We start from the raw sequence: 14,085 nt of genomic DNA, 5'->3' as shown, positions 1-14,085 counted from the left end.
CTCACTCTTTCCCCACACAAAAAGGGCCTTCACCAGTACATGAGAAAATCAGCCATTGGTACACCTGTTGTATATGTGAAGCGTTATGAAAGACCTTTTCTTGAGGGGGGAAACAGAGGGCGGATCTACACTAGTCATCTAGAACATTAAAAATGTGTTATTAAAATGTGACAACAGAGGGTGCTGTAAAAATAATCAGCTAATCCAGAAAAATAACTCGCTAATCAATTGTGTATTCTGTGGTAACTCATACTAAACCACCACTTGCTCTTTATTGTGTTTAAAGAGTAATTTTTGGTGTTCAGCTGCATACCATGAGATACAACTACATTTAATGTAGACTACAGGTGACTAAGGGACGCGGGTGGCGCTGTGGGTTAAAGCCTCAGCGCCTAGGGCTTGCCGATCGAAAGGTCGGCGGTTCGAATCCCCGTGGCGGGGTGCGCTCCCGCTGTTCAGTCCCAGCGCCTGTCAACCGAGCAGTTCGAAAGCACTCCCGGGTGCAAGTAGATAAATAGGGACCGCTTACTAGCGGGAAGGTAAACAGCGTTTCCGTGTGCGGCTCTGGCTCGCCAGAGCAGCGATGTCACGCTGGCCACGTGACCCGGAAGTGTCTTCGGACAGCGCTGGCCCCCGGCCTCTTTGAGTGAGATGGGCGCACAACCCTAGAGTCTGTCAAGACTGGCCCGTACGGGCAGGGGTACCCTTTACCTTTACCTTACTGGTGACTAAACTGCGGCTCTAACTAACAACATCCCTGATCATTGGCCATGTTGATTGTGGCTAATGGGAGTTTGGAGGTTCTAGCAGAGAAGTGTAGCTATCGCATACCTTTGGCCAAGGAGTAGTGAATGAGGAAGGGAGCACCCACCTGGTCAATCAGACCAGTCAAATCAACCCTGCAAGTCAAAGGAGTGAAAGACGTTGCAGTCACATCAGAGGGATGGAGTTCAACAATCTCCAAAGCTTCCCCATCATTTCCACAAATGTTGAGATAATTGAAATTTGGCCTCCCCACACCCACACATACACAAACTCTGATCGGACCAACAGCACTTTTAATACAGTTAACAAACATTCTTTTATAAGACTTTCCAATGACAAGAAAAATCATCTACAATCAGGCATAGGGTTTTGAACACAGAGTACCAATGCATCTGTTACAAGTGAAAATTGTCAAAATGCAATGCTCATTTGTATGAATAGTTTTAATGCTTCATTAATAGCATGTGCTTTTCTGGAAACATTTTGCAGTTTAGCCTGCTGCTACCTACCCCCATCCCATTTTTGCCATACAAGCCAAAATATGCCTTTTTTCTATTTGATCTGGACTCCCAGAACAGTAAAGTCTGCATTATTACAAGGGCAGTCTCAGAAGAACTTGAATACCTACTTAAACCAGCACGAAATGCCTACCCAGTACAGACTTGTTTGTATAAGGCATGATGGCAACAAGCATTGTCCAGAATAGCAAGAATGAGGCACCGAAACATACCAGACATTGGATACCACTGCTTCAGCAGACAGCATTTTTTTTCTTTTTCTCTTATTCCACACACAGTAACAAAATTTAGGAAATCAAAATTTGTGGTATTCTGGCTGATCATTCATTTGCATTAATTCAACATGTATGCATGATATTGACAGTTCAGCTGTTGTTAACTGGGGGAAAAACACACTTGGCTTTCCACCTTTTGCTAATTACTAAAAGGGTAAGCTCATACAGCCCTACTTAAAACTACATATACTTAGTTTTAAGTATATGCAGACTTCATTCTCCATCTTCATAATATGAACCTTCTTAATATGAACAATTAGTAATGCAGTCGGATAAGGAAGATACATTTTCAAAGCAGGTACTATGTTGAAAAGAGATGGACACACGTTACTATCCTCAATCTTAGGGCACACATCTTCATAAAATTCAAGATTAGTCCAGATCAATGCTTGTTCCACATTGGAGCTGCTATTGGCCCTTGTGGAGACCTTTCAACCACAACAAACTCATCGGGGTTGCCAACTGCTTGATAGTGGATTAACAGGTCCTGGATAGCACGTTCTTCTATCTGGAAGAAGAGAGGAAGAAAGGGGAGGGTGATATTTTTTGAAATCTGACAGGGCTAAGGATGATGTTTACACAAGCAGAGAAGAACGGACGTCACCAGACCCTTAAGCCTCAAAGTGCCCAAATCTTCTGGCAAACTCAATAGCACGGCAAAGCCTCGTGAGACGTAATTAACTGTAATCCCACATTCTCCCGTTAAGGAAACAACACATCCAACTTCTCTTGAACCATGGCACAAGGGAATCAACTGAGCACATAGATCTAACTATCAGTTAGGTAAAGGTAAAGGGACCCCTGACCATTAGGTCCAGTCGTGACCGACTCTGGGGTTGCAGCACTCATCTCGCTTTATTGGCCGAGGGAGCCGGCGTAGAGCTTCCAGGTCATGTGGCCAGCATGACTAAGCCGCTTCTGGCGAACCAGAGCAGCACACAGAAACGCCATTTACCTTCCCACCAGAGCGGTACCTATTTATCTACTTGCACTTTGAGGTGCTTTTGAACTGCTAGGCTGGCAGGAGCAGGGACCGAGCAACGGGAGCTCACCCCGTCGCGGGGATTCGAACCGCCAACCTTCTGATTAGCAAGTCCTAGGCTCTGTGGTTTAACCCACATCCCTTAACTATCGGTTAGGACTAGTTAAATCAAGGGAAGGGCCTCCAGTTGTTGTTGGACTGGCCTGTGCAACTGCTCCAGCTGAATCTCATAGCAAATTGGGCCTGGAGCAGTTTAAGGCATTGGGTGATTTGTGAGTTTGGAGGGGGTGTGTGGACAGAATGCAGAGGATGCAGTAGGTCTGTGTGCATCTCCTTCTCCCCTGCCCCAACTGCATGCTTAGTTAGGCTTTAGAACCCTAATTAAACACAGTTCAAGGCTCCTGGTTCGCTCTATTCAGATTCAAGTTGACTAGATTAGAGATTCGAGGGAACATTCCCAGCCCTGTTGTTAGACTCCCTACTCCAATCAGCCCCAGCCAGAATGACCAATAGTCAGAATGAGGTGAGCTGTGGTCCAACAACACCTAAAAGGTGGCGGAATTATGAAATGAGAAATAAACAAATAATACTGAACTGGCATTAAGAAAATACTTGACTTGAGGGCATGTGAATAACACAGCATATCATAAACAATGTTATATCGGATTGTATTTTCAAAAAGTGGTTGTAAGCAGCTTGTTGGGGCCAAAGGTCTCTGTAAAAATGTACTTAATAAAATTAAAAGAATGGTAATCAGCCACTCTTAACATATTGTACTGAGCATTTTGCCTTACCTGGATCAAAGCTAAAGGTTTCTCTCTACTCCGGATGAGAGCAGCTTCTTGCTGGAGTTCTTCCTCCACAATTTCTGCAAATGTGATAGTTGTTGCTACAACTGGACTCATAACGGATGCTGCTAACCAAGGGCTGCAAGGTAGATTACCAAATGAAAGATGTCACCACATCGCAGAAGACATTTTACTACAAATACTTTTAATTACAAATCCAACTTACTTTAGATTTTCCGACAGTGTTGGTTCATTAAAATGTTGATTTTCAGCCCCAACAGCAGTGGCAGTTGAGCATCTAGAGACACAAATAAAATATTAACAGAAGAACTGTTGATTAAAAACATCACCTAAGGAAGTAAAAAGGTTGCCAGCCAACATGAATTCTGGTCTCTGGAATAGTATGAGGAATACATATTTTGACTAGAATTTGTTTTATTTTTATTTTATTTTAAATAAATCCCACATTTTCCATTTTGATTTTAAAAAAAAGCAAGGCAGGTTTTATTTATCTATGGAAACCAGGGCATCTATTTATGAAAAGGATGGAAGTGGGGATAGAAGTCACCTCCCTTCACTAATGGGATGGCATGGCTCAAGGTAGAGATTATTTTTTTTAACAGCCACACAGAAAGTAGACTATACCTCTCTCTCTATTCCCCCCCCCAACTCCTTCACTTACATTAAACTGGCGTGCAAACTCAAAGAAGTAACATTATACACATGTCTCACTTGAACTGCTTCTGAAAATAAGCTTCCCTAAGCCACTTCACTGATTAAGCTATCAAATTAGACATATCTATACAATATTAAGGAAGTACCGTAAGTGATCTATCATTTATCCTGTTCAGTAATTTATGATAGCTTTAAAACAATGAAATACAGCATGCTATCAGAACATATATTCAACTAAAATGAGATGCTCTGTATGTAAGTATTTAAATAGCTTTTTATATTGATGTGCACAACTTCCGTGCTTGCCAGAAACATGCAAATAAATGTTATACTTTCTCACCTCAGAGATTTTTGATCTTGTACATCTTCCATCACTTTAGCACAATGCTTTCCAGAACGGGCACCAACTGTTCTTTTCCCCTCCTCCAAGAGATTACGGAATGACTTTGGTGAAGCAGATTGCAATGAAGAAGCCCTTTAACAGAAAAGAGGGATAAAGTCTCAAACCCTTGTACCTTTTGTGCTATATTTGAGTCACCCCAAACTAAATGAATCAAACACTGCTATATTGTAACTTCCAGAAGATCCTAGAGATTTTTCTGTCTGAAAATTATTTTACCAACAGACTAAAATTGTGTGAAAATCCTAATTAACATAAATCTGTTGCATGTCCATGGCTGTTTATTATTTACTTAAGAGTATTTATACCCTACCAACCAACTGGAGTTATTGAGTCATCTTAAGTATACTGAAGACCCTACAAAATAGACAGGAGTTACTAGGCAAAAGTGCTTACTAGCCTCACCCAGCACTCCCCAACTTGAGTCCCTAGATGTTGGACTACACATTCCATAGAGACTGGTTGGGGATGACAGGAATTGTAGTCCAACAACAACTGAAGACCAAAGATGGATGAAGGCTGCACACACATACTCTAGTACTAATGCAACTGGGAACAGGGGGTAAAAGAAGATCTGGTTATTCCCCAACTATTCACAAACAGTGAGGCATCACTTTACATTACCATTAGTTACACTGAAACATTGTTGCCCATTGGATAGATCCTAGGGCAGAGGTGCCAACTTGAATAAAATATTGGGTGGGCTAGATAAGCCTCACCCTGCACAATTGATCACATGACATGGCACACATACCATTTGAATGACAATGGCCATTGACTTTGGAGGGCTCCGGCTCCCTCAAATATTTTATTGGGGGGGGGGGGTGAAGGGACATTGGCCCCTAGAAGTTGGCTCCTATGGACTGGGGAAAGCTTTTGAATGAGACTTGAAAGATCATTGAGAGCTGAAACAGTCAGACTGAATACAAGATAACTTCACAGGCTCACAGTCAGCATCCCTGCTGTAGCAAAGTTGAAGAGAATAATATAAGCCATGCAGAAAGTCATCCGCTACTACCCTTGCAGCTCTGAAACCTGTCTCTGTCTTTAGGTTTGGGCCAATGTCAAAGGAAGTTGCATATTTCTATTTGGACAGATTAGTAAGCAAGGCTTATTTTAACTGTACTATTCCATCTGTTTTGCATAGCAGTAAATACAACTCTCCTATTGCAAAGTGTTTTTTGTGTGCTGCTATAATTCAGTCTTGTTTGAATTAGAGGCTGGTGCAAAGGCCTAATAAAAGACAGTGGAGGAAAGAGAACTAGGAAAAAGCCCCAAGTGAGGAACATAGAAAGATGCCTTATACTAAGTCAGACCACTGGTCCAATGAGCTCAGTACTGCGGAAAATGATGGGCAGAGGGCAAGTGACTTTCCAGAAAAAGCAGGTGCTCTACCACTGAGCTACAGCCCTTTACTTGTACACAGTAAGTATCATGCTCCAAGCTTTGCCTGCTGGATGTTAAAAGCTCTCATTCTCTAGGATACATTCCTGTGCAGATTTTGGTTATAACTGAAGTGTCAATGTTGCTAGCCCCTATAGGTCAAGTCCATCCCAACCTTCTCCAAGCTTTTTCATGTAACTGTTAATTAATATAGCACAAGCCCTAGGCATCAGAAGTGAAATAAATGCTATTTATGAAAATTCAAATCCATTATCTGAAATGTTTGCCATGATGCCAATTTAGCTTTCTATTCCATCCTGTCAGAAGATGATTGAAATGTTATATGCAAGCAGCATCTCTCAGCAAAGGTATTACTGCACTCCCCCACCAAATACTAATATAATAAGGGCACCTTGAAAACTTGGTCAGAGGTATTTTTTGCTGGGAGTGTGCGCTAGTTTACCTTCAACCTTTTATTTGCTTGCCAACAATTGTGCTTCCAAAAATGCTCAACGCTGTTTTTATTAATTAATCTTCAAAGAACACTCCACAGTCCTAACTCTTCCCCATACACACACAAACCATGAAACTAGAGGTTTCTTTTGGCAAGCATGGTTTAAGATATATTGAGTCTCCATGTCAACCAAAAAAAAAAGAAGAAGAAAGTTCCAGAAGGTCCCACACCCATCTGGCATGTTGTCTTGCCAGTAGAGCTGCTGAATTTCCAAGACAAGGATCTTGTTTCACTGCAAAACAAAAGTTCTGGAGAATGCCACATACTGCAAGCACGGAAACCTCAACGTGGTGCCAAATGTATGCATGTGAGTACATTTGGGCTTCAAAGCAGTCAGGGTTATACCAGAACTCAACAAGCTTAAGACAAATGCAAACTCTTTTCTGTCACTCTAAATTAGTTAAGTCAAGTATCCTTAATGAGAACCATGTTTGTTAATGAGGAATTGTCATCAATCCAGCAGTAGTGTTTTATATATATATATTCAAAAAGGACATTAAAATAAATTCCATTATCCAATGAGCCATAAATTTTTTTAAAGAAAAAAATACTATAAGATTTCACACTGATGGTCTGCTTAAAGCTTTTAGGGGGTTTGCCATTTTCCATTTTTTGCAGCCAAAGGAATTTTATGAAGGAAGTTTGGCCATCTATGCCCACATTAAAATTAAACCAAAACTCATTCCACAGCTGAAGTACACCAATGTATGCCAGTGTAATGTATTGTAGTGGAAAGAAAAATAAATTTCCAACCATGTTGAAATGTCTGCTCAGCTATGGAGCTCACTCTGTAATATTGGCCTAGTCATCATCTCTCAGCCAATCCAAGTTCAAAGGGCTGTTGAGAGTATACAGTGGGAAAATGTCGTGTATCCTGAGCTCCTGGTAGGAAGCACAGGATACAAACATGACAGATATATAATGCAATTTTAAAAGGTGCCCAGTGTGTTTCTCCCCCTCACCTTGGGCTACTGTGGAAAACTACAAAACTTTGGAAATGCTTTGGAAAACGCAATATTCGCTTACTTTGTACAAGGCCCCAGATGCAATCTAAGACAAGTCTAGTTAAAAAGAAAGGTGCAAAAGAGAAGGAAAGTATTCTGGCAAGAGGGTGAACAGCACTAAATTAGATGGGTCAATAGCATGATTAAAAACTAGCACTGCAGTAAGTTGTTTGTATATGTAGGTTTGTTCATGAACCCTGAGAAAGCTTGCCCACAACAGAAAAGAGACAATTCTAAAAATACTGCTTGGGTTCAGATAAATTCCTCACTACTTAATAAGTTACTTAGGTGTTCTGCTCAGCTGAAACAAAGCTTATTTTAAAGACTGAAATAGATCTCCACAAGCATTAACACTAAGGCATACTAAGAAACATACCATACATTCCCTGGTTTTGCAGCATTTTGGGGTGTTGGTGGCATGGCTGCCTCTGGCACAATCTCTGGGCTGTTATCCTTAGCAGCCATAGCAATCAGCTTCCTTTGCTTCTGAGAAAGCTTACTTCCATGAGAAGTGGGTCTACTAAAAATTACAAACAGAAATGTGAAGTTGTTTACTACAGCCTATAAAATCCCTCCTGATCTGTTTTTACACAATCATGCAATTAATAAACAATATTTCTGAGGCAAGACAGGTGCTATATCATCAGGTAGATCAGAGCTCCATAAAATTATTTCCAAAGTTTCAAAGCCCCCCCTCAAAAATTATGAATTTATAAGTAAGTTAAGAATTTAAATTAACACAAATAGATCTTATCATTTCTCTTATTAAATCATTTTCTTTTACCAACCCTGAATTTATCTTTGGCATGCTTCCACATTTTTGCATGTTTTCTTCAATTTCCATAATAGTTCTTAAATCCATAGCAGGGGGACTGGCAGGACTGAATGAAACAACAACACCACAACAAGTTGTTACTTTTCAAGACATCCATTTTTACTTATCTTCTACTTGCCAAGTACCACTGAAATATTCTATATCTTGCATATATTTTGTAACCGGATGTATAATTTATGTCTCCTTCCTCAATTATGGCAAACCTCAAATAGAATGTTTTATATGTTTTTCAGGGAACACATGCAAACACCAGGGACACTTTTAGTTTTACTGACGATGCCCAATACATTAACTTTTAGTTCGTGTGAAGTTTGGTGACTTTTCTTTCAAAGCCTACCATGAAGTAGATCCTTAAAAGCCAGCCCATTTGGGCTGCAACTTTTACACAGCTAAAGTCGTAGTAACTACCAATGAAAAGGGGGAAGTAGCACTTTCAACACAGAGTCAATATAATTGCTTTTAACTTAACGTGCATAACACTAAATAACCTGGACATCTGATGCATCAGAAAACATGTCAACAACTATGCAGGGCAAATGCCCTCTGGGATGTGAACTTCCCTTCCACAATGAAGGCTCACTAGGATGGAGGAGAAATTCAGTTCACATTTTAACTTACCTAATTCATGGCATCAGCAACCGACTCAAATACTGCTAATAACTCAGCACATGACACACGTGGGAACAAACATATATACCTAAAAGAGCTGATAACCCAGTTGGAAGAGCTTGCGGAGGTGTTTTTGTTGTTAGGAATGCACTGTGGAAGAGATATTTTTTGCAACGATGTTCTCTCGGGTATTTTCACCTCTTTTTTAGCATTTGGAACGTGTGCACTGGAAACACACATTTTCTCTTTCACCTAAAGTCAAAGCACACTAAAATTACACAGTTTTAAGTCACAATATGTGCATTTACAGACAAATATGATGAGAACAAAACCAGATTCTGCATTTAATCCAAAGTAGATCGAGAGAGCTACTTCAGGCATGCCCAAGAGTTTGGCATGAATCTCATATTCTGTGAGATTTTCAACACCCTTCAGCTTTAGAAATGGTTTGCCATGCAACACAGCGTGGAAGGTCTGTGGCTTAACATGTCAAAAGCCCTGCATGGTGCTCTGGACTGCACTGTGAATGTATTTCAAGAGTGTAATCATGTTCACAGTAAGTGGTATTTATAAGAGCTACAGTCCTTCAAGTTTTAAGAGAATCATTTTATAACTTATTCATATCACTGCATCCAATACAACTATTCAATTAAATGCAACAATGTAGCCATTTCGCTCCTTTAAAATTTATGCTACATTAAGCAAAGAAGGCATTCTGTTATGTGGCATACATAAAGATTAGAAAGAAGCCAACTAAAGAAGAGACATAATATCTGCATTATTCAGTTACCAAATGCATATACATTAAATGTGTCTCATCACAGCCACACCAGAATTTTGAAGACCCATCAAGGTTTGTTTGCTGTTCAAGAAGATCCCCAAGCTTATTCTTCTTTTTTGGCTTCTTCTTTTTTTTGCAAACTCAAAAGCAAAAAAAAGAAAAGATTGGCACACATGTTTAAAAACATTAGATGCTGTGTTTTATTTAATTAGTAAACACTGAGGCAAAAAGAGAAATTAAGATGCTCTAACCTCAACTTTATCTGCATTGAATCCTGCTGTGAAGTCAGGGGACTGCAAATCTCTGGGGCTATTCACTCCTACGTAGCTACCTTCAGAATCCGAGGTCAGCATTTCAGGGAGGGATTCAATGGAGTTGGTTTTATCTAGTTTCGGTATCCCTACAAGTATTAGGAGAGGAAGGAAAAAAGAAATGGTTAGTCTCTGTAATTCAAGCTTGATTAACACCATATCCTGGCAATGTAAGTTCCCTGAGATGAAAAAGTTGTTTGAGTTGGGGTGGGGATTGCTATCCTATGCCTTACAGCCCATCTGCTTGACTTCAAAAGATCCAGCCCTGATCTCACCCTTGCATCCAGGTGCATGCACACACCGCCAACAGCTACACTTGCTACACCAGCCAGTTTAGCAGATAGCTTCCTCACTCCAATCTCACCATTTACTCTTCACTACTTATCTGTACAGTGGTACCTCGGGTTAAGAACTTAATTTGTTCTGGAGGTCCGTTCTTAACGTGAAACTGTTCTTAACCTGAGGTACCGCTTTAGCTAATGGGGCCTCCCGCTGCCGCCGCACCGCAGGAGCACGATTTGTGTTCTCATCCTGAAGCACAATTCTTAACCCAAGGTACTATTTCTGGGTTCGCAGAGTCTGTAACCTAAAGCATCTGTAACCCGAGGTACCACTGTACTTTCTGGGAAATGAAGAGGCACAGGAGAGAGCTCTGTCTGTTGTTCCCAATGCCTTTACTGGCTCTTGTTAAGGAAACTGAGCCCTGTGCAGAGACAGAAGAGTGTCTTCTGCTTTTCCTGATGCCCAATGCTACTGCTGCCTGTGCTGGGGCAGCAGCCAAACTGGACGCTAAGGAATATGTATGCATGTATGTATTCTAACATCCCTTGAAGTTGTTTGTTTCTGCAAGGTCCTGTTGAAGCTCTGGGAGTCAACACCAGTGATTTGATTATCTATTATGCATGTAATAAAGTTGTACTGTAATAATGATACAAACAAGCCATCTTGCGATACAGAATAACGTAACGTGTTTTTCAGTTGAAGATTTTAGTTTGCTCTACTTTGTCATGGACTATTGAGAGGAAGCTCTTGCATATAATGGAGAGCGAGTGAGAGATACAGAGACAGAGAGAAACAGCAGCAGCTGAATGCACCACATCTTGCACAAGTGAACCGGCTTCATCACTTTTACAGCAATGAAGTTGCCTGCAACTTCAGAGGTCAGGGGAAAGCCCTGTCTCATTTCAGCACAGCTCTTTGCAGCCTTGGGGTACAATTTACAGAACTTAATCAAAACATTATGTATTATCAAGTCCACAGCCACAATGAAAGCAAAAACAAATGGCAATACAGTAGCAACAAGCCCCAGCAAGTCACTCACACCAACAACTTTTCAGCCTGGAAAACGATTGTCACATGATGCAACAGATTTACAATAGTACATGAAAAACAAATTGGCAGCTGACACATGTGAATCAGAAACCTTCCGCTGATCCTGTCAGGTGGAAGGGGCTCTAGAGGAACAGGTAGAGAGCCACAAATAACTCGGCCAAAGTATCAAGAAAGCATGCATACTAATTGCTTCCTACATGATCCATACAATATTCGCAATGTATTAGGTGACTAGTCTTCAACCATGTTGAGATCCATGCATCCCAGAGCTAACTCTGGCATTACAGAACTAATAGAAATGAGAACCATACCTAGTACACTACTATTTTGTGAGTATGCAGATTATTACTATTATTTACTTAACTGACAGCCACTTTAAACGCAATCTACAAATCAGTAGTGAAAACAAAGCTCATCTGCCACTAACCTGTAGAGGGTGGGCTCTGAATAATATCAGAAAGATTATACCCTCCTGAGCTGTCTGACCGTTTTCGTGGCTTCTTCTTCGCCTTTGCTTTTGCTTTTTTGAAAAGAGCTTCCCTGGATTAAAGCAAAACACTTTTATTTAGATTCCACTTCCTTTTTTATTATGACAAACAGAATTTCAACTTTTCTTACTACATTCTCCCAGGCCCAAGTTTTCCCAATATCAGGACCGTGTCTTTTCCTAACCTAGTTTTTAAAAGCTATTTTAGACAAACGTTTTTTTAAAATAAAAATACAAGAATTTGTTTCTTTAAATTTAAGTGCCTGAGCTCTACAAATCAGCCCCTGCTTTAACAAATACCCTTTCTCCATCTTTTCTTGCTCAGCTCTGAATTGGGATAATGAGATTCACACTGGGGATTTACGATACCCAGGGAACATAACACAGTGCATTTAAAAGCAAATTACTCTCATAATCCTTTCTCCATCCCACCCCAGTCCCCCTTACTATTTGAACCAAAAGATGTATGAGCAGTAGTTTTTCCTTACCAAAGAAAATTCTGACATTTAAAAACTTTTATACGGAATGTGTTTACTGACACCAATCCACATTGTTCCATTCTAGCTTCAGATTTGCTGCTTAGAATAACTGAAAACAAATAGGAACACAGCAGGCGAGAGGTGAGCAGAGCAATGCAAACCTGCCACTGAGGCTCTGTGAAGCAACAGAGCTACCGCCACACTAGAAACCTCGTCACTCACAGCAGTAGAAGGTGGAGGGCAGGCAGACACTTACTGAGTAGTTTGCTCTGCACTCAGCTCTTCTTTCAGGAAGACAAAGGTTTCTCCTTCCTCAGGGTCCAAGGAACTAATATCAGGGCCATCTTGGTATGGAGTAATTACCCTTCTGACCATAGCAGGAATCTACAACATCACAAATGCTTGTTAAGCTGTGCACTAGGAAAGACAGGTAGGCACTGAATGCATATTTTAAAAATCTATGTTGTTGTGCGTTTTGAAATCCCATAAAATCCAGTTTGGAAGAAGAGTAACTAACCCCCAGTTTGGGGGCTTCATTTCCCACATATTTTTGTCTCCCTGCACCCAGACACCACTATTTTTGGTGGCAGCAAAGAGAATAAACATTAAAGGTGGCAAAGCACTGCTGCGGATGGAGCCCAGTGCTCCCAGGTCATTGGGCTGATTATTTCAGTCAAGAGGGCCACATACACTGCTGGTATATGGCTCCCAGAGGCTTGCCCCAGGGTAAATGTGGCCCTCAGACCAAAAATGAACACCCACCCACCCCTTGTTTAAAGTATGGCATGGTAGAGAAACCCTCCATACGATTACTCTAAGGATGTGTTGGCATATATAGATGATTCATAAAGTAACCTAAAACATTTGCAGTAATATAATCCAAGTAAAGTTGTAAATACCTGGTGAAGCCTTGACAAAGTTTCTAAACCTATATTTTATTCATTATAACGACAGTTCAGCAGACTCTGGAGGAGTCTTGCTTTAGTATCTGCGGGACTCTTTTTCTATTATGGCAATTTAAACCATGAGACAGATTATCAATGCTGCACAATTAGAAAATAAATTGGTCAGAATTTCTTTTAACAAAAGACATATCAAGACATTTCATCACTCAAGCTGCTTTAAAATCTAGCCTACTTCAACGAATAATAGCACTTACCATTTTTCTGTAGGAAACGGAAAGGTCCTTCAAAACGTCATCACTTAAAACATCTAGAGCCCTAAGACAAACACATATTAAATGCAAATTCAAGAGTGGCTCGCTGATGACACTCAACATTTAGTTGTGCCCAAGCACAAGGAAATGAAAGGCAATCTTGATAAATTCTACTTAATTCATAAAGTATTTGGGTGTACTGATAACAGAACAAGATTCTAAAGTGCTGGCGGTTTAATGAGTTGCTACAGACCTTAGACCTGTAAATGCCTGCTTGTGAACTGTCTCTTGGCTTAGTCCCAATTCTAGAACTTCCAGGTAATCTTTTTTTATTATTATTAATGGTACAAGTGTGAGTGGGTAGAAAGAGTAATGGTACAACAGCTCTCCAGATAACAACTTCCCAAGACCAGAAATCAAGCAAAGAACTACAGGTGCTGCTATGATGGTACAGAAAAGAGAATCTGCAGGTGAAGTAGGAAAGGAGAAATGATGAAAGGAAAGAGAACAGACAAGAGCAGAGATTATGTAGGGCAACCTCTCCCAATCTGGTGCCCTCCATGTTTTTGACTACAATTCCCATCAAACCTGACCATTGGCTATGCTGGCTGGGACTATGCTGGCTGGGACTACATGGGATGCAGCCTGCCATTCAGAAGGCACCAGTAGCAAAATGGATCAAAGAGAAGAGCATAGAAGACTGTGAGAACAGGAAAAAGATCTGAGTGGTAAATATTAAGGGAACAGAACTAGGAAATCTAGAGGCTAGGCCCTTGTAACTTGAAACTGAT

General features: G+C 40.6%; 1 protein-coding gene across 1 annotated transcript in view; it reads right to left on the bottom strand.

The window, feature by feature from the left end:
- Positions 1 to 1,041: 1,041 nt before the first annotated feature.
- IBTK (inhibitor of Bruton tyrosine kinase) overlaps positions 1,042 to 14,085 on the bottom strand; it is a 44,033-nt gene continuing 30,989 nt past the window's right edge. The window contains exons 19-29 of the mRNA XM_083431141.1: positions 13,298 to 13,358; positions 12,395 to 12,522; positions 11,600 to 11,712; positions 9,781 to 9,929; positions 8,837 to 9,000; positions 8,093 to 8,185; positions 7,681 to 7,824; positions 4,344 to 4,478; positions 3,555 to 3,626; positions 3,335 to 3,467; positions 1,042 to 2,066 (exon numbers count right to left, since the gene is read on the bottom strand). Of these exons, the coding sequence (XP_083287267.1) occupies positions 1,941 to 2,066; positions 3,335 to 3,467; positions 3,555 to 3,626; positions 4,344 to 4,478; positions 7,681 to 7,824; positions 8,093 to 8,185; positions 8,837 to 9,000; positions 9,781 to 9,929; positions 11,600 to 11,712; positions 12,395 to 12,522; positions 13,298 to 13,358 (1,318 nt within the window). The 3' untranslated portion in view covers positions 1,042 to 1,940. The remainder of the gene's footprint in view (positions 2,067 to 3,334; positions 3,468 to 3,554; positions 3,627 to 4,343; positions 4,479 to 7,680; positions 7,825 to 8,092; positions 8,186 to 8,836; positions 9,001 to 9,780; positions 9,930 to 11,599; positions 11,713 to 12,394; positions 12,523 to 13,297; positions 13,359 to 14,085) is intronic.

This window comes from Podarcis tiliguerta (assembly GCF_965153285.1).
Source record: "Podarcis tiliguerta genome assembly, chromosome: 3".
Classification (NCBI taxonomy): domain Eukaryota; kingdom Metazoa; phylum Chordata; class Lepidosauria; order Squamata; family Lacertidae; genus Podarcis; species Podarcis tiliguerta.
Note: the sequence above shows the minus strand (reverse complement) of the source record. Positions and strands in the feature narration are given on the sequence as shown.